This window comes from Raphanus sativus, chromosome 4, assembly GCF_000801105.2.
Source record: "Raphanus sativus cultivar WK10039 chromosome 4, ASM80110v3, whole genome shotgun sequence".
NCBI lineage: Eukaryota > Viridiplantae > Streptophyta > Magnoliopsida > Brassicales > Brassicaceae > Raphanus > Raphanus sativus.
Genome location: NC_079514.1, coordinates 44,207,555 through 44,228,534, shown reverse-complemented (window position 1 = coordinate 44,228,534; position 20,980 = coordinate 44,207,555). Strand labels below are relative to the sequence as shown.

General features: G+C 35.9%; 2 protein-coding genes across 2 annotated transcripts; both read left to right on the top strand.

Moving 5' to 3' along the window:
• The first annotated feature begins 8,745 nt into the window (after nucleotides 1-8,745).
• On the top strand, nucleotides 8,746-9,789 carry LOC108854467 (putative cysteine-rich receptor-like protein kinase 9). The gene has a single exon (XM_018628033.2). It carries the CDS (start codon nucleotides 8,816-8,818, stop codon nucleotides 9,563-9,565), a length of 750 nt encoding a protein of 249 aa, XP_018483535.1. The 5' UTR covers nucleotides 8,746-8,815; the 3' UTR covers nucleotides 9,566-9,789.
• A 3,823-nt stretch (nucleotides 9,790-13,612) lies between these two features.
• On the top strand, nucleotides 13,613-14,446 carry LOC130511509 (uncharacterized). Its single transcript, XM_057008570.1, has 2 exons — nucleotides 13,613-13,694; nucleotides 13,801-14,446. Exons 1-2 carry the CDS (start codon nucleotides 13,656-13,658, stop codon nucleotides 14,203-14,205), a joined length of 444 nt encoding a protein of 147 aa, XP_056864550.1. The 5' UTR covers nucleotides 13,613-13,655; the 3' UTR covers nucleotides 14,206-14,446.
• Nucleotides 14,447-20,980: the final 6,534 nt, after the last annotated feature.

The window sequence follows — 20,980 nt, the reverse complement described above, 5'->3', positions numbered from 1 at the left end:
CCTTCTCCTGGAAGATGACGACGAGCCAATCCAATCGCCAGACCAGGCGGATGAACATCTCATCCAGGAATACAGTATGTCTCTTATAGGCAAGATTTTAAATCCAAAGAAAAAGAATGTTGAGAGGCTTATTGTAGCTATGCCAGAACAATGGGGAATGTCGGAAAAGATTTCTGCGTGCGATCTATGCAATGGTTGCTTTCTGTTTAACTTTGACATGAGGTGGGACACGAGAGATGCTGGATCACAAGTGATTAGTGGAAACACTCGATCAATTGATGCCTCTTACAGGTCTCATAAGAATGGAATGGGATCGCATTCCAGAGTGCAGAGATCTTCTCACTCAAACCGTATGAATTGAATGGCTAAGCCATGAGAATCTCGCTATAATCCATACTCATATGTGCGTAATCAAGCATCTACAAAACACCCTGATGGTAGTAGGGAGAGGGAATGAAAGGAGAAACATAACATACCGTCGAAGATCAAGGAGCAACATGTTATAGAAGTGGGCTCGGGCTCAGTTGCAGTAGGCTCAAGGCCATGATCAGTGCTATATTCGTTCCCAAAGAAACAAATAGAGAGATTCCTATTGATACCAATGTTACCTTCAGGACAAGCTCTGCAACAGGATCTCTCATCTTTGATCGCCGAGATGTAACAGAGGAACTTATTCCTCCCTATAATGCTCTAAAAATTGATGTGCTGAATGATTCTGACCACAACATTGAGGAAGAGGCGGAAGGTGACACAACAGATGCATTTATGGAGGAAGCTATTGTGGGTAATGAGTTGATGGTGATGGAAGAAGATGACATATTGGGAGATGATCTTGCAAACTTAAAATCTCCGGAAGCTGCTAATGTCGATCCAGGCTTGCAAAACTAGAAAACATCGGATGGCTCAACTCTTATGATTGAAGCCAACAAGGCCTCTGGTTCGATTGAGACTGATGGGGACGCTGATAAAACAATGAGTAGGAGTATAATCTATTCCTTGTTTCCGACGACACAACTAGGTGGTCAATGATACGTGCTCAAATTACCCTAGAGCAACCTTACTCTCATCAAAAGAGGTCAAATTGCATTATTTAGGGATCGAATCCACATAGACTCTTGGATTACACAATAGATCTTATAGTCTTCGAAATAAAGCCAAATTGAAAAGTTTTAGAACAGTAACTTAAATGTATTCAAGTGCAAACAGGAAAAACGATCGATATTCGGAAGCGTATATCGATCGACGAACAGGACAATTGTTTGATTTCAGATTATGGGGTTTTGTTATCAATTCGGGAAAATAGCTAGATTAAGATAAACCTTTAGGTATGACAAGTATGTTGTTTTTAAGGATTATAAGGGTTTTAAATATGGTTGTTCTCGAACTCAACTCTTAGACACAATCTAAATGATTGCCTAATAGTTGGATCTCAAGACAGTCAGCTGTCGCTTGTTCCATCTTGAGAAAGCATCGATCGATGTAACTTATGACAATCGATCGATAAGCCTTTCAGATAATCGATCGATGACTCTACTGTCGTATCGGTCGATTATCGTTCCAGTAAGCATTGCTGAGCAGGTTGATAGGTTCTCAGATTAATTAGGGCAACCGTCATTTTTAGCTAATTAATAAGATCAGTCTAGTTTATTTTCAGGCAATTTACCATGTTGTCGCTTGCGCAAATTAAACCTAAGATCTAAGTCAAGGGTGATCATTTCCTTTACTTAACATTAAGTGCAACTAGAATGTAAGAACTATTAAAACACCCTAACAGTCATGTTATGATCAGCAATACATAAATCAATTTTGGTAAACCTAAATCTAACAGTAGGACTACTCAGACATATTCATAAGAAGCATGATTATGATGGTCTGAATAATACTTATATAAAACTTAATGAAAATAGAGTAAGAAAACAAAAGGAGTTCAAGATCTTCTCTGTTTATGCAGCTCAGATCTCTCTCTCCAGGATATATATCTTCTTCTCCAACTGACTCTCTAAGCTATTACTTCTCTCCTTGGTGATGACTTTGGTGACTTGCTTGTAGCCTCCTTATTTGCTTATTTTTTCTCTTCTTAGTGCCTCCTTATTTAAATGGTACAAAAACCCTAAAATATGACCTAACAGGCGGCCAGGGTGTAATATGCAAATATGATATCTTTTTGGGTAAAACTCGTAAATCTTCTAATCTTCATTAATCACGATTAGCAAGGTATCGATCGATATGGCTGATGCTCAATCGATCGATTCTTGTGATTCTCTATCGGTCGACCTTGATGTTGATGCATCGGTCGATACCCTCTTCAGTACTCAGCTTGCGAGTAAGATGCAATATCTCAGTTAGTACCTAAACCTGAAATATCTCTAAAAGAGCTACGAAATACATATAAAACCTTTGAAAACATATGAATCTTATGGGTTAAATAGGGTAAAATATAGAGCATATCAACTCCCCCAGACTTATCATTTTGCTTGTCTTCAAGCAAAATATAGGACAAATCTGAAAAAGGTTTTGAAAATAGGGGGGACTCACAAAATTTAAAATCACTACTCACATTCTTGCATAAAAGATTATGGAAGTGAGTCACTGCTAACCTTTAGGATGATTTGAAATACTACACACTAGCTTAGTCATCGTACCATACATTCCACAACTCCACTGATAGTGTCTGGCATACCCCTCTACTGACCTCATTTATGCATAAATATAGATGTGTAGACTATATCTTGGGAGTATCGATCACAAGACACATGGATTTAACTCAAACAAGTTTCTGAACACACAAGTAGTCTTTTCTGATCTCTTTCTCCCCTCATCTCTCTTCTCTGAATCTCTAATTAGTTTCAACTTCAATGAACTTCGATGCTGATTCAGGCCATCGATTTCATCTCATTAACGTTCTTGCATTTGTAACTCATACATTTTGACAAAGTGTAGCGAATAATGGGGTCACAGGTAATTTACCTATCCCTCGTTTCCACAATGTGTGATCATCCTTGAGATTTAGAATAATGGGGTCGCAGGTAAATTTACCTATTAAAATTATTTAGTTCATAATCCTCTTTGAAAACATTTTATTAAATAGTATATAATAGTAATAGATAAAATAATTTTGGAATTTTTTTAAAAACACTTTAGATATGTAGAATTCATAGCTCATTAATAAAAGATAATGTTAGTAACTACTTCCCCCAGACTTAAATTACACTGTCCCAGTGTAATCAGTCTAAAAGTGGTTAAAATGAAGCAAAAATGTAATTGGAATGGTTAGTGAGTAGAGTTAGGATGGTCGTACCTTTCTGTCTGCGCATCGATCGATACCGGGACCATGGTATCAATCGATAGCTGATTAGATAGAAATCGTCATAGTGTCTGAAAAGTGCCTAATCCATCTGATCTGTTAGTTATGTTAGTGCTGTTAGACAATCTAAACACATAAAGCAAGTAATAAGTCTGAAACAGAGAAGCAAATAGTCTCAAACGTAAATCCTAAATATCCAAAAACAGAAATAAAATAAAAGTGCATAGAGATAAGGGATAGAAATGGAGGACTAGTCGGAGTCCTCTCCTGCCTCGTTGTCACCTGCGGACGATTCCTGCTGGTACTGGTGCGATGGTCCTGCTGCTGATGGGTCACTGGATCTGATGCTCCTCCTGCTCATGCACCTGCATCGAGACACTCTGGACCAGATAGCCTGAAGAGCATCCGTGACGATCCTCTGAAAGTCTCCACGATCATGGACCGGCAGCTCTGAAATGACGGGGGAGTCAGGCAGTGGTGCCTCTGGTAGGCCCTGAGTAGCTGGAGCTCTCCGCTCTCCCTGGACTCTGTGTGGCATGTCCCGCAGGTTGCGGAGAAATTCCTCATCAGGCTGGAACTGAAGTCTCTGAATGCTCCCAGCGAGAGCTGTAAGGTGAGTGGATGGGAGCGGTAGCAGACGGAGGTGGTCACCAATCCTGAAACTCGAGCACTGGTTCTCCTTCAGCCACTAGGCTGAAGATAGATGTCTCGCGTCCAAGTAAGCGCAGGAAGTGCGTACGTCATCTGCCTCTAAGCGGATGCCCAAGTACTGGAAGATCGGTGTAAGGAAGCTCCCAACAGTGTCCTTCTTCTCGCCCGTGCCCTTAAAGGGCTTCGTCTTCAGGTCCACCAGCTGCTCAGCAAAAAGGAACCCGAGGTTGGGTGCAGCCATGTCACGCTCCAGGTCCAGATGTGGCATCTCCATTAGCCCGTACACCACAAGGAACACCAGCGTAAGCTCGTCAATTCTCACCTTGTTGGGCTCCATCTTGCACAACAGTGTGTTGGCAAGGTCCCTGATGAAGTAGCATAGGGTCAGAAGACAGATGTCTGTCTGGGTGGCAGATGTGCTCCAATGGCCTGTGCCAATGATGTCCCAGAAATCACCGAGTCTCTGAAAGTCGGGGACTCTGATGCCGGTGGCTGAGGCGTCGAAGCCGTAGATCTCGCCGAGCTCGGAGATGGAGATCTGATACATGATGCCTCTAGCAAAGAAGTGGAGGTCTGCGTCTCCTGCGATGCAACCAGTCTTAGTGGTGAAAGTGAGATCAGCGGTGGCGATGAACTTCCTGACCAGAGAAGGGTAGAGGTCGTAGGTCTGTGTGACCATGGTGCCGAGCCCAAGCTGTCTGATCATATCCGCCAGGTCGGACTGAAGACCAAGTCGGCTGGTAGTGGCCGGGTCCATGAAGCGTGTGGGGAGGATCTTGACTTGCAGCCATGCATTGTAGAACAAGCTATCGTAGTCATCCCAGATTCCCGTCCTCCAACGGTTGATGCAGGTGGGGCTCCGGACTGATTCGTACAGGTATGCAAACCTCTCCACTGTCTTGATGGGCTTGGTCGGGTCCCGTGGCCAAGGATGTCGCTCGTCTGGTTGGCGTGGTGGAGAATCCGATGATGAAGGGTCGAAGAGTGCAAAGATGGTAATGTGGGCGGGGCCTAGAGGTGCTTGGTCTATCGAGCCTCTGCTTCGTCCCCCTCTCTCGGTCTATGTTCCTGTTTGAACTCATCTGCAAACAAAACAAAGATCTACAGTAAGTAAGTGTAATAGTGAAAGCTCTTGTATCGATCGATACTCGTTCAAGAGATCGATTGATACAGACTACTCGGCATCGGTCGATACGTCAAATTGACATCTATCGATTTCTCTACATAATAGTGTCGATCGATACGACATCTCCTTTATCGATCGATACAACATCGCGAAACCTGCAAGTGAAAATCTCAACCCAAACCGCAATTTCAACACACAGAGTATAAATTGATCAGTTCTAAAAGTATAAAATGTTTAGATGGTTCTGTTACATGTTATAATTGTTGACTAGATTTTGATCAGCGCTTCCAAAGCGCGGGACTACTTTCGAAAAAAACTAAATTTATATGATGTGAATTGGTATTTTTGATTGTGTATCTACATTTAAATATTATAGAATAAATGTTATATTCAGTGTTATCAAATCCGACCCGGATTCGCAGTAATACCGTTAAAACCGGTGACCCATTATATAACATGGTTTGCTTTTCGAGAAAATTTTGTGTTTTAAAAATTCTATAAAACCCCCCAAAAATTGCTAAAAATTGCTAAAAACTTTGATTTTGCTACCGATTGAACCGATGGATGATCCGATACGTAATCTGATTTGACTTAAATTATTCTAATTAAATTATTCTAATTCCTGAATGTTTAGATAAATGGTAGATATTTAATGACTGTTATGCTCCAATTAGGGTTGGACTGCGGGTCAAACCCGCCCCGCATTTTCATTTTTTTTTGTCAGAAACTCTAATCCACACAACCCGCGAACAGATAAATTATACCCGCTTCGCTTAATTTTGCAGGTAACATGTGTGACCCGCGGGTTATATATATATAATTATTACTTAATTTATTTTTTCTAATATATATATATAATATATTTATAACTAAAATTTTATATATTTTAAAAAATTCAGTTATTATTTTCTAAAATTATCATTTTTAATAATATACACTTTTTACAAAAAAATATCATTAAAAATTAAAGTTTTCTTGCGGGTTAGACGGATACATGCACCCACCACGCATAAAATACTCATAACCCGCACCCGCGAAACGATTTTTTCAAACTGTTTGATCCGCACCCGCCCCGTGCGGTAAAACGGGGCGGGACCCGCGGGCTAAGATTCAAATTCCGAGGCCTGTCTCCAATTTTACAAAAGTTAGATATACAAAATTTTAGTCATACTAATTTTTCTGCTTGTTGTAAGCGTAATCGATTAATATTTGAGAGGATGCATACTATAAAAAGAAATCGATTTGAGCATCAACGATTTGTATATGTCTATTACAATTTAATGATTCATGTTTAAAAAAGCAAAATAATTTTTATTTATTTAGTTTGCTTTTGTTGTTTACATATTATTAGAATTTTTTCCTTGTTTGGTTTTTTGGTTTATTTTAAATTTATTTTTGTTATTCACATTAGACATTTAAATATTTATTAATTTTAATATATATAGAAATATTATATATATATACAGTTTGATATATTATAGTTTGATATATATAAATATATTTTAAAGAAGCCATATTAAAATCTTTGATTCTTTGAGGACCAAATATTATTAATAGCCATGAAAAAGTTCGTGATTATTTCTCTATGATCTGAGGATTGATGTCGACATACAAATGGTGACAACATAATTTTACAAATTAAATATTCGGATTCATGGTAAATAGTCAACAGATTTAAATTTTATGATCATACACTTTAACTATTAGATAGGTAACAATGGATTTGTCATATGAGTTAAAAGTAATGTTGGAATGATAATAAAATAACCATTTAAGCAAAAGAATATCTAAAAGTATGAATATAGAAGATCTTTAGTCGTTAATATATTGACTCGATTGTTTTTTTATTCATATACAAATTAAGGTAGCTGATTTCTAGGGAAGAAATAATATATAGTTAATATTAGATTGAAAAAAATAAGTTAGACTACTTGTAAGTAGATAAATATTATTCCTGTTTTAATAGTATTGATGTGATAAAATGTATCGCTAACTGAGTTATTTGAAATGTTTTTCTATTATATAGTTACTTTATGATATCCATTTTGATCTTTCATCTATTTAAAGATGAATATATTTCTATAAAAAAGGATGAATGTGGTTTTTTTTACAGAGGAAAACATGATTTTTTTATGGAAAAAATAAAATTTTAGATATTGAACTATTTGTGTTGATGATTCGAACTTGAAAGAATCTGATTTATTTAAATATAGATATGATCATCCATATATATATGTTCTAATATCTTAAACATTTATTTTTGACTAATTAGATATATTTATTTTATTAATGAGATATTATATATTTTAATATCATCAGAAATTTAACCAACGTGATTTAGCATTTTTTCATTAAACAATATGTTATAAATATGAGAAAAATTGATATTAATTTATATATTAAATATATTTCCTTTTGGGTAATACATTTTTGATATATAATATAAAATAATTGGTTTTTATCAAATTATATGGTTTCGATATAATTTTATACTAAATATATTATATTTTCATATTATATTCTTTTTGATTTATAAAAAAGTCGATTTTATTATTTACATGCTTTAAATAATAAAAATTGATATAAAAATTCGTTTTTAGTTATGTAAGAATAAATTTGTTTTAAAGATATTAATTTTTTATATTAAATTCCTTTTGAGTTACATTTAGGGAAATTTGTTTTTATTAAATGCATTTTTTAAATATAAAAGTTCTAAATTCATATTTTTGGAGATATTGCCTTTTGATATTTTATTAACTTGTTTTGTGAATTTGTTTTTATATAAACCTCTATATTACTTCTAGATATTTTATTTTTATTTATGTTTTTTTGAAAAGATAAAAGGTGATAAAATTTAAACTCGTTTGTATAAAAAAAAATTTATATTTTTAAAATATTCCTTTTTCTTATTTATGTGGTTTTTCAAAAAGGAAAATTTAGTTAAAAAGTTTATTTAAAATTCTATTAAGAAAAAAGGAAATCAATATAGTTGTCATTAATGTATATCATATATAATATTTTTATTTTATCAAAGATAGATATGTAATTAACCATCTTGAGAATTAACGTGAATGCGACACGTATAAAATTGATTTCTAATAATAGAGATAAATACAATAAACAAATAATAATAATAATAATAATAATAATAATAATAATAATAATAGTTTCATATTATAACTTTTTATTAATTTTTATTTTGAAAATATTTTTTTTGTATTCAAATATTCTTTTTAAAATTTGAAAATGCTTTTCAACATATTTATTTTCAAATTTTTGGTATTGTTTTTTATTTTTTTTTTTAATTTTAAAATTCGATCACACAACTCCATAATTCAAAACCCTAAATTTAGATTATTTAATTTTAGGGGTATAAATATATATTTACTTCTTTAATAAAACATTTTGGTAATTTTAATTTTGAAGTCTATATTTTGACGAAAACTTTTTAAATAGTATCCTATGGTATTACTCAAATAATTAATTTGAACTGTTTTGATAATTATATTAAAAAAATTGTTGCCATATTGCCCGATTCCCATTTTCTATATCCTCTAGAAAGAATTTGGGAAATACTAAAAAAAGTAGTGGATATGATTCTGAACACATGTTGGGCATTTACTTTGACCTTGATTAGTCGTTGTTTCTCGTTATAAAAAAAGCATCCTCGACTGAACGCTAATCTACAACAATCCCAGAGTAAGAAAGAAAAACAGTATCCGGAAATCGGAACCATGTCTTCGTGCGCCACTTTTATCTTCCTTTTCCTTTTTTCCCTTCTCACTTGCTTCAGAGTTTCTTCTCAAAACCTTTCTCTCTTATACTATTTTTGTCCAAATACGACAACGTATTCAAGAAACAGCACTTACTACACCAATCTCAAAACCCTTTTGGCTTCCTTTTCTTCCCCCAACGCTTCATACTCCACCGGTTTCCAAAATGGTAAGGCGGGTCAAGCTCCCGATACGGTCACCGGACTTTTCCTATGCCGCGGGGATGTCTCGCCGGAAAGTTGCCGTAACTGCGTGGCCTCTGCCGTCAACGAATCCTTAACTCGGTGTCCGAATCAGAGCGAGGCCGTGCTCTATTACGATGAGTGTACGCTCAGATACTCTCAAAGGAATATTCTCTCCACCCTGAGAACCGATGGTGGATATACCTTGCCTAACCTCAATAATATTCCACGTAATCAGCAAGAGCGGTTCAGAGATTTGGTTTTGTCCACCCTGAACCAAGCGGCAACCAAAGCAGTAGCTAGCTCCCGAAAATTCGATGCGAGAAAAGTCAACTTTACTGCGTTGCAGAGTTTGTACGGACTTGTTCAGTGCACTCCTGATTTGACGAGTCAGGACTGTTTCCGTTGTCTGCAAACGTCCATCAATCAATTACCCACTGAAAGAATTGGGGCAAGACTTCTTTTGCCTAGCTGTGGTTCAAGATACGAGCTTTACCCGTTTTACAACGAATCTGCCGTTAGAACATAAACCATCTCTTGATGTGGATAATACACAACGCATCGACGAATACAAACCACCTAAAACCCATCTAGACCGTCATATGCATCTCACTTCCACATGTTCATTTTATTTCAATGATCAAATAAAATTTTGGTCTATGTTTTTGGACAAAACCCACGTTTCTATTTCCTTGTGGTTGAGTTTGTAGGAGTTGAACTCCATTATTATTATTATTATTATTATTTTTTTTTTTAAATAAAAATAAGTGCAGATTGAATTTGTCTAATACATCATTTTAATATATATATATATATATATATATATATATATATATATATATATATATTTAGCATCAAAAACATTATTTTATTTCTTAAACTTGAGTAGTTCTAGACAAGACATCTGCGATTTCATTTTGTCATTGGTAATATAACATATCCTGAAATTTCGAAATCTCTTTGTTAGAACTTGTATCTCTTCCAATTATGTCAAGAAATTCGGTCATATACTTAGGTTCTCCTCGCATTACTATCAAATCTTTACAGTTCGTCCCAGAAAATTCACATGTTGTATGATACATCATTTTTTCGATTGTCCAGTGTAGCGCTTCCAGCTTCGTATGCAATGCTGATTCTCTTCGATTTTGATTTCTTATGGGTTGTGTCCCTCCAATGTTATCCCTCTACATCCAATGAAGACTGATGTAAAGGTTTATGAACCATTGATATACCATAAATTTTAACAGTTTTTAGTTATGGTATATAGATGTTTTAGAGTTTATTATATAGGTTTGGAATATGTTTTAGATTTTTTTAGGTTCAAATACGTTTTGGAGAACTTTGGTGATATTAAAAGCCTTTTGAGGTACATAACTGCAGAGATGCGTCAGATGTTTAGTTATGGATGAAAGCCTTCCTATGGTGCGGTTGAGCTGATATTTTGGCAATCAAGATAGCGCTTTGAGTTAGCACTACAAGAAAACATCGGTATTCTGAGGGAAATACCGAGGGAAAATGAGTTCCTCGGAAATTTCTGACCAAAAATCGAGGAAATACCGAGTAAACCAAGAAATGTGGTTTCCTCGAAATTTCCTCAATATTTTTTGAGGAAATTTCGAGGAAGACCAACTTCCTCGGTATTTTTCGAGGGAATACCGAGAAAACCTCGTTCGTCGGAAAAAATCGACGGATATTTCTAATATTTCGACGACATCTTGTAGCCGTTAGAGAGCCGTTGGGGGATTTTAAAAATTCCGAGGAAATTTCGAGGAAATGTCGGTTTCCCTCAGAATTTCCTCGGAATTTCCTCAGTATGCCGGGAGGATTTCATCTATAAATACAGCCACCCCTCTTCCTCTTCATTCACTCCATTTCTTCTTCTTCTCTCCTACTATTACGAATTTGATTCCAAAAAAACATGTCTTCTTCAAATTATTTTCGTTCTTGGATCGATCGACCTCATTTGGATCCGGACACGAGATTGCTTACGGAAGAATACAATCAAGGTATAATCGAGTTCATGAGGGTAGCTCGCCGACAACCGGAAGCAGAAACAGGTAAGTTGAGATGTCCTTGCTCTAATTGTAAAAATAGAAAAGTTATTAAAGAGTGGGATGTTTGGACTCATCTATATTTGAGTGGGTTTACACGAAGTTACAAAATTTGGTATCATTATGGGGAAACTGATTATGAACTTGGTAGTACTAGCGGACCTCAGCCGGCGGTTAGATTAGAAGAACCAATTAGAGCGGATGTAGATTATGGTGTAGGTACTGAGCAGATGATAAATGATCATTTTAGAGGGGAAAATTTACCCAATGCAGAAGCTAGGAGATTTTATGAAATGTTGGATGTTGGAAAGCAACCATTGTACGAAGGTTGCAGAGATGGTCATTCAGCTTTATCATCTGCTACGAGACTGATGGGCATTAAAACAGATTATAACTTGGCTGAAGACTGTGTGGATGCGATAGCTAATTTTGTTAAAGGTATTCTACCTGAGGATAATGTAGCTCCAGGTTCATACTACGAGGTTCAAAAACTCGTAGCTGGGGTTGGTTTATCTTATCAGGTAATAGATGTATGCATCGATAACTGCATGATTTATTGGAGAGCGGATGACCAGCGGACTACATGCAAATTTTGTGGGAAGCCTCGTTATAAAGATACGAGTGGAAGAGTTCCAGTGCCATATAAACGGATGTGGTATTTGCCTTTGACGGAAAGGTTGCAGAGGTTGTATCTTTCGGAACGCACAGCGCAACGAATGAGATGGCATGCGGAGCACTCAACAGATGGTGAGATTATACATCCTTCAGATGCAAAAGCGTGGAAACATTTCCAATCAAAGTATCCCGACTTTGCGTATGAGAGAAGAAATGTCTACCTTGGATTATGTACTGATGGTTTCAGCCCGTATGGGAAGAGTGGAAGACAATATTCTCTATGGCCAGTCATTGTTACACCATACAACTTACCCCAAACTTGTGCTTGCGACGAGAGTTTTTGTTTCTCTCCATTCTCATTCCCGGACCAGAGCATCCTAAGAGATCACTTGATGTGTTTCTTCAGCCACTAATATATGAGTTGCAACAACTATGGGCTCAAAGTGCTGAAACATACGATATTTCGTGTAAAGAAAACTTTCAAATGCGGGCAGTACTAATGTGGACTTATTCATATTATGTTATCTGGATGGACAACGCATGGAAGGCTATCATGTCCATATTGTCAAGATAACACTGATGCTTTCCAACTAAAACACGGAAGGAAAACGTGTTGGTTTGACTGTCACAGGAGATTCCTACCACTTGATCATCCATATCGTAGGAGTAGGATTTCGTTTACGAAGAACAAGAGGGTGTTTGACAGTCCACCTCCGGAAATTTGTGGGGCAGATCTGTTGACACAACTAAGGGATTTTGGTGCAGAAAGGACGCCAGAAGTCGGTGGACATGAGCGTTTTTCGGTAGATGCTGTTGGAGAACTACATAACTGGCACAAAAAAAAGTATTTTCTGGGATCTGCCATACTGGAAGGATCATCTGCTAAGACATAATTTAGATGTCATGCATATTGAGAAGAACTTTTTTGACAACCTCATGAACACGATCCTTAACGTTCAAGGTAAAACAAAGGATAATTTGAAGTCAAGACTGGATTTAGTTGATATATGTGATCGTTCAGAACTTCATGTTGATGGGAATGGTAGGGCTCCTTTTCCCATATACCGACTTGATGCAGAGGGAAAAAATGCGTTATTCGATTGGATTTCAAACGATGTGGAGTTTCCAGATGGTTACGCATCTAATTTGCGTAACTGTATCGACATAAAGGAAGGAAAGTTTATTGGCTTAAAAAGTCACGATTGTCATGTGTTGATGCAGCGCTTACTTCCGTTTGCTTTCAAGGAACTATTACCACAAAATGTTCATGAAGTAATTGCAGGGATAAGTGCTTTCTTCCGCGATTTATGCGCCAGATCAGTGACTCTTGAAGGTATTGAAAATCTGAAGACTAACATAGCCGTGATTCAGTGCAACCTTGAGAAGATATTTCCTCCCTCATTTTTGATGTTATGGAGCATCTTGTTATTCACCTGGCAAGAGAATTGGAACTTGGTTGTCCTGTGCAGTATAGATGGATGTATCTGTATGAGCGGTATATGTTCCATTTGAAGAAGATGGTGAAAAATCTAAGTAGGATGGAAGGTTCTATAGTTGCACATATGATCAATGAAGAAATTTCAAACTTTGCTGAGTACTACTTTCCAGCAGAAGTTCAGACCAAAAACAGAAGACCTGCTCGGCATGATGATAGAGGCGAACGGGCAACATACCATGTTACGGTTCCTGACATTTTCACAGATGTTGAACGACTTAGCGGAAAATCAAAGGACCGTCGACTTACTGAGCAGGAGCGCAGTCATTTGCAGACATATTTGCTCACCAACTGCGAAGATGTTCTTCAATATGAGAGGTAAGTTTATTATCTTACAAAATTTTATTTTAACAAATTAACATTTATATCTTAATTAATTATATTTTTGTCATCACATGATTTTCATGGCAGAAAAGCGGTTCGAATATAGATACGCTACAGAGGCAGAACTAGAAGAAATGAAGCAAAGAGAATTTGCTGGATGGATGTTTACTTATGTGAGTGCCTTAAACAAATTAAAAAATCATTTATCACATATTTATACAAATTAAAAAATTATTTATCACATATTTATACTAATTCATATATATGTGCTATTAATAGGTGTCTGCTGGTTTGGCCAGAGGTGAAACATTTGACGATTGGATACGCGAGATGGTGGTTGGACCAAACTATGTTGTGAAATCATATCCGAGATTTTGTACTCGAGGATATGCATTCACAACTGAAATGAGGAAACATTCGCGTACGACCTATGATGCTGGCGTTTGTTCTGCATCGGGAGATGATGTATACTACGGACACATACATGAGATTTTGGAAATCAAGTATTTGGGCATGCTTGGATTGCGCTGTACTGTTTTCTATTGTGATTGGCACGACATCACTCCAGATCGAGGTGTGAGAACAGATGCATTTGGTGTTACATCAGTAAATTCGAGACGAAAGCTGCAATATTATGATCCTTTCATTCTTGCTTCTCAGGCCGATCAGGTAAGTAAATGTTAATTATTCAGAATGATTGGTCATCATGTGTAATAATTTAAACTTTTACTAAATTTTTTTAAAATGTTACAGGTTTGTTATATCAAGTACCCCCGGGTAAGGAACAGAGATGATCCATGGGTTACTGTTACCAGACTCAATCCGAGAGGCCGAGTTCAGGGGAGTTCTGAGCTGGAAGACCCACTACAACCAATCACATCCAGTAACTTAAGTGCAGCAGAAGATGTAGCAGGAGTTGGCCTTGTAGTAGATTTCACCGACTTCGCAGAGGAAGCTGTCGTTCACGCACAGGATGAACCCGTTATTGGAGAGTTTCACAAAGATCCAGATTCAGATTCATCTGGTGATGATGACTCGGAATCAGAGTAGATTTTTTTTTTTTTTTATGAATTTCGAGGAAATACCGAGGGAAAATAGGGTTTCCTCCAAATTTCATCGGAATGACCCTTAACAGTTTAGGGGTTTGATTTAAAACACCTTGTTCCTCGAAATTCCCTCGAAATATTTCGAGGGAATTTCGAGGGAACACATAGTTTTTTGTATTTCCTCGAAATTTCCTCGAAATATTTCGAGGAAATTTCGACGACCAACATAATTTTTGGTACTTCCTCGAAATTCCCTCACAATATTTGGGAATTTCGAGGAACAAGGGGTTTTAAACCGAAAACAACGTTTTGCGGATTGAATAACACGTATATAACCTTCATTAAGTGTCTTAGCCAGATTATGAAGTCAAACTTTAGGGTTTTAAAACGAAAACAATGTTTTGCGGATTGAGACAAAAACCACACAACATAAGATAAACACTTATACATTTTAATAAACGTTAAAGGAAATACTTACAATAATTTTTGTAATTGTGTTATTTCATTGTTTATGATCATCTATACAAAGAAACCTCATTATTATGAATTACATTTGTATAAGAAATGACATAGGGGAAAAAATCGATGTTTTCAAAACCCCAAACCCTCTTTCCTCGGACTATTTTTCATTAACCCGGCAACCCTCTTTCCTCGGACTTATTTTTCAGATAAGAGAATTTCGAGGAAATTTCGACGACCAACATTAATATTTGTGAGGAAATTTCGACGGACCCTTTCCGTTGGACCCCTCATAAATTAGGTTTACATTCTTCTCTTCCCCATTTCTCTCCTCTCTTCCTCTCTTCCTGCGCGGCGGCTCTCTCCTCTCCTCTCTTCCTGCGCGCGGCGGCTCTCTTCCTCTTCTCTCCTCTCCTCTCTTCCTCTCGGCCTCCTTCCTCTCCTCTCTTCCTCTCCTCTCTCCCATGTAAGTTCATCTCTCTTCTCTTCCTCTCTTCATAGATCTCGAAATTTAGGTTGTTAGAAAGGAAATTCTAGGATTGAATGGATAGCTTAGGATTTTCATGTTTGGATTGTTGTTTGGATTGTTGTTATATTTTTTTTTGATTTATTTTGTGTTTTGGTTAAAATTGAAAACGTTTTTCATGTTTTCAAACGTTTTTTGATTTTTTAAAACGTTTTTTGATTTTTAAAAATGTGTATATGATTTTTTCAAAACGTTTTTTATATTTTTTAAAACGTTTTTTTATTTTTTAAAACGTTTTTTGATTTTTAAAACGTTTTTTGATTTTTAAAACTATTTTTTATATATTAAAACTATTTTTTATATATTAAAACTATTTTTTAATTATTAAACTATTTTTAATATATTAAAACTATTTTTGTAATTATTAAACTATTTTTAATATATTAAAACTTTTTTTGTAATTATTAAACAATTTTTAAATATTAAAAATATTTTTAATATATTTAAACTTTTTGTAATCATTTAACAATTTTTAAATATTTAAACTATTTTTTATATATTTAAACTTTTTTTGTTATTATTAAACAATTTTAATATATTAACAAATTAAAAAAAATTGTATATATTAAAAAAAATTATTTATATAAAGGTCTCAAGAGGAACAGACCCGCTCTCGACAGCGTCGTGGTCGTGGTGGTACGGGGAGCGGCTCCATTTCGGGTTCCGCATCGCCCCACAGCTCCTACCATACATCTCCCTCTCCATTTCCCTCTCAATTGCCCTCTCATTCTCCTCCTGCTCCCGATGTGGCACCCACTCCTTCTCCTACTCCTGCTCATCCGGCAATTCTGAGAGTTTCAGAGTTTGTTCGACAGCCGGGTCGTGACCATCTTCCATATCTCACTCCGTATCCATGTGGACGGGGTCAGACATGGTAATTAAACCTTTTTTTTCATTAAAATTTGATTCATTTTAAATAATTAGTTCTTTTTATTAGGTTCGATTGATCCGCGAACGGGATCAGCGGATGGATCAACCGTATGATGTACTCGGCCCTCGACAATGGACATCCGGTTTTCACCGACTTCCTTCTCGAGAAGCATCATCTGTGGTTTCAACAGTTTGCGGTAAGTATTCTATTTTTTTTACTTATTTTTTAATCTTTAATATTAATTTTCTACTAATTGTGTTTTATTTTCAGCAAGAATTCAACTGGAATGCCGATGATACGTTGTTTATTTATTACCACTTCGTCCATAAAGTTATGGACAACTATGGGAAGCAGATCCACACGTGGAAGAAGAAGTGGGAAATAATCAAGGTTGGTTTTTATTTATGAAAATTTTTTTAATTTATTAAAATATTTTTTATTTATTTAACAATTTTTTTTAAAGACCCCAAAGGGGATAAACCCCGACGTCTGGCGGGAGTTGGGTGTGCATTGGAGTAAGAACGAAGTGAGAGCAACTTCTTCCACCAACTCCACCAACCGCAAGAGCGACCGTAAGGAGAATGACATGTACAAGCATAACTTGGGTGCTCAATCTTTAGCCAGTCTGGGGGATCGCTTGGTAAGCTTGTCGGTTTTTATTATATTATTTAAGATTCTAATATTTTTTTTTTGTGCATTTCTTTTAATTACTAATGTTTGTTTAATTTATGTTATTTTCAAGGCGGAAGAAAATGAGGGGGAGCCGGTTGATCATCTCACCCTAATGAAGACGGCGTATACCAACAAGAAGACCGGCGAGATTGATGATGGTGTTTTGAGGGATGTGGTCACCCTCATCGACAGTCAGATGGAAGAGGAAGTGTCTCAGCTTCAAACCGAGGATGACGATTCGACGGGATCGACCTGCTTGCCTCGGGTTCGGATCAACCAAATCGTTGAAGCGGTAAGTTCTTTTTTTTAAGTTCAATTCATTTTTTATATTATTTAAATTTGACATTTTCTTTTTCAGTCGGTTCCAAAGAAGAAGGGCCGTTTGTTCGGTTTGGCTCGTCGGTCCAACTTGGTTCCGTCTGCTTCTGCACCACCGTCCTTTGTTGATCAAGAAGTCCTTCTGAGTCAGATGAGGGACAAGGATGCTCGCATATCTGCGTTGGAGTCCATGGTGGCGAGTCAAGAGGCGGGCTGGGAGGCACAGAGGAAGCTGAACGAGCAAACGATGGCGATGATGAGGAGCATGAACCCGAACGCGAACGTGGAGCTCCCGACCATGCCAGACCCGAACGTCCAAAACCCGTAGTTTAATTTCTTTCAAAAACTCGAAATGTTTTATTTTGATTTGTATGACTTTGAAATTTAGACAATATGTTTTCAATTTAAATTTTAATTTTATATTTTCGAATTTAAATTTTAAAAATATTTTTTTTTATAAATAATTAAAAAAAAAGAATTTCAATATATTCCGAGGAACAACTGTCCTCGGTATATACCGAGGGAAGTGTTCCTCATAGCACTCGAAAATTTTCGAGGAAACTGTCCCTCGGAATATTCCGAGGAACTCCCTCGGAATATTCCGAGGAACTGAGTTCCTCGAAAATTTTCGGAGGGCTATTCCCTCGGTATAATCCTCGGTATATACCGAGGGAATGGTTCCTCAATATATATCGAGGACCTCTTCGACGAACGCCTGTCCTCTAAATCTCCTCGGAATTGTTGTTCCTCAAAATTCCGTCACAAGATTTCGAGGAAATTTCGAGGGAAAATGAAATTTCGAGGAGATTTTTTCGAGGGACTTTTTCCTCGGTATGTCGTCGGAATACGGTTATTCCGACGACATACTGAGGAAAAAGTCCCTCAGTATCAGCGTGTTTTCTTGTAGTGTAGCTTTCCAATGTCACATGTTTAAGGTCAAGACAACGGTTAGATATAAAGTTATGTTTGTTTTACCGAAGAGTGATCTATCTGCCTTGCAAGACTGAAGAGTGGTCATCTGTAACACAAGCTTTCTTGGTCGGTGAAATGGGTTTTGACGATCTATTATGAGTGACAGGGATGCTGTTGGAAGATGTACATCATTAAGACGCCATAGCGTTTGTGACATCAGTAGCAAACTTCTTCCAAAATACCATTGGAAGATGTACATCCTTAAGACGCCATTGAACAACATTAATTACTAATCCCATTTCTCATGTTTCTCTATATCACAAAAACTGGAAACACAACGATTTTAATAACTAATAAAATCGTGAAAAAAATTACTCTAGACCACGAAGCTCGGGTGAAATCTTTTGGGGTTCTTTTCCATTCACGGAAATCATTTCAACATGGCTTACTTCCACAATATGTTCGATCACATCTGTATAAAATTTATATAACAATAATCATAAGAAGTAAGTCATCAAATCATTTGAAAATAAAAGTATATAATTAAACTGTACTCACCAATCAGAAAATCAGTGTTGAGACTTCCATTCAGAACTTCCCGGAAACTCACTGGTGTGAAGCGATTTTGACCTCCAGGAAAATCCTCAACAACTTCTCAAACGAGTCGTGGACAGGAAACTGATCTTATAAAGATGGTTAGTTGTCGAGTATGAGCCAGTAGAATGATTCAAGGAGAAGTTGGTGAAAGTCAATGTTTTCCTTGCTCTAGGAAATGATCGAACTGGTTCACCAATTACTTATTCACACTTGCATGAATCTTATCTCCCTATACATAACGAAAACGTTTTAAAAATTGTTAAAATGATTTTAGTTAAAATAACTAAATTATAGCAACATATAGCAAAGAGAGAAAATAACTCCACTCTACTTGCTTCAATTCAATTGACGCTAGTTCAAAACAATTATGTGATTTATTAGTAGGGAGAATTGGCAAAAAGAGACACTTTCAATTTTCTATTGTCAATTTAGGATTTTTCATACTTTGGTCATTTTTTGACTTGTTTTGCCCTTGGTTGATGAGAAAAATAGTAAACATAACTTTAAAAATGTAAAAAAATATGAAAAGTATTGGAAACATATGTATGATAATTTATATGTTTAAATTTATTTTTTTTTAAAATAGGGAATCATATTTTATTTTCTCTTCTATCCAAAATAGAATACACATTCCGTTAGTCTGCTTAATACAGAAAACCGAAACTAAGTATAATATATAGATATATCTCGGGTATATAACATAAACTAATGTTTCTTCATCTTTCTATCTGAGCTAGATTTAGTTACATCAACATATAGCAGTATGTCTTCAGTGTACCAGTAGATATATAACGATATATATCTTGAACTCTATGATTTACCTAACTTAGAAATTGTGTCATAGGCTCTTATGCCTTTTACCTTATGTGACGCCTAAGGAAGAATAGGGGTTGCACGTGTTGTACTATATTCTGGGTTTGGTATATTACGTATTCTAGGCAAATCCGAAAAAAATGGAAACTTCCATTTTCTGTTTTAGAAGTTTCCTAAATCTAACCTAAAAATCTTGGAGAATATTTTTCATTTTTAGGTTTAATGAGATGAAAATGACAGAAAAACCCCCGTCTTCAACCTCAGATCTGCAAGTCTGTAGCCGTTTTCTGCTTTCTTTTTTTTACGATTCCTTTTTTTTTCTTATTAATATTGTTCGATTTGAGGAAATATATCATACTTGTACCATAACTTGTGATTCTGAACATGAAATCGACGAAATTATGAACTTTTTACGTTAGTCCGAGTAACTGACCGAGTATGGCCAAATCTCCGCTGTCCATGGCCGGGTAACGTGTTTCCGGCGAGTAATCGGACGCTGAGAGCTCGTTTTAGAACAGGTTCATAGGATTGATACCGACAGTCAGAACAAAGATTCTCTACTCATTTTAAATCACCATTGATAACAGGTTGAAGGTGCGGCGGAGAAGATGAGTAAAGAGAAAAATAAATTTGGGTACAAGTATTAAGTGTTTTATCTCTTACGTGGATTTTTTTTCTTCAGTTTTATACTTTTTTTTTTAATAAAACCTTAAATCAAAATATTATAATTTTTAGTTAAAAATAATTTGGTTAATTAAAGGGTATAATTGGTATTAAAAGGAATGTAAATCCTATTTACCCAAATAATCTTCTAAAAATCTTAGTGAGACAAATTTAAATTGAAAGTGTCTCTTTTTCTAATTTTCTCTTATTAGTATAGTTAAACTAAAATAAACATATGTGAAGAAGTAAATAATTACATTTATAAATTTTCTTTTAACTAGTCAAGTATATAATTTAGTAAAAATTGTTATAAAAATATAAGCTACTTTTAGTTTTTTTTTTCGTCAAAAGATCATTATATTACTCAAACTTGAGGTGGTCTAGGTAGCCAGACCGGAATAGAACAAACAACAAAAAGTAACTCACTATGGAAGGATCTAGCTGTCTTAGCTAAAAAGTCAGAAATCTTGTTTTGAGTATGTGGTACAAGAATGATCTGAAAGTCCGGGAAGCATATCAGCAGCGTCTCTATTTTCTCCAGTTCCGTTGCAAAGCTCGGCCATCATTAGGAGCATCTATCAT

Excerpts from the sequence above, each read along its gene's own strand:
- LOC108854467 (XM_018628033.2), top strand. The coding sequence starts at position 8,816 with ATGTCTTCGTGCGCCACTTTTATCTTCCTTTTCCTTTTTTCCCTTCTC.
- LOC130511509 (XM_057008570.1), top strand. The coding sequence starts at position 13,656 with ATGAAGCAAAGAGAATTTGCTGGATGGATGTTTACTTAT. Across the intron at positions 13,695-13,800 it reads CTGGATGGATGTTTACTTAT|GTGTCTGCTGGTTTGGCCAG; the intron begins GTGAGTGCCTTA and ends TGCTATTAATAG.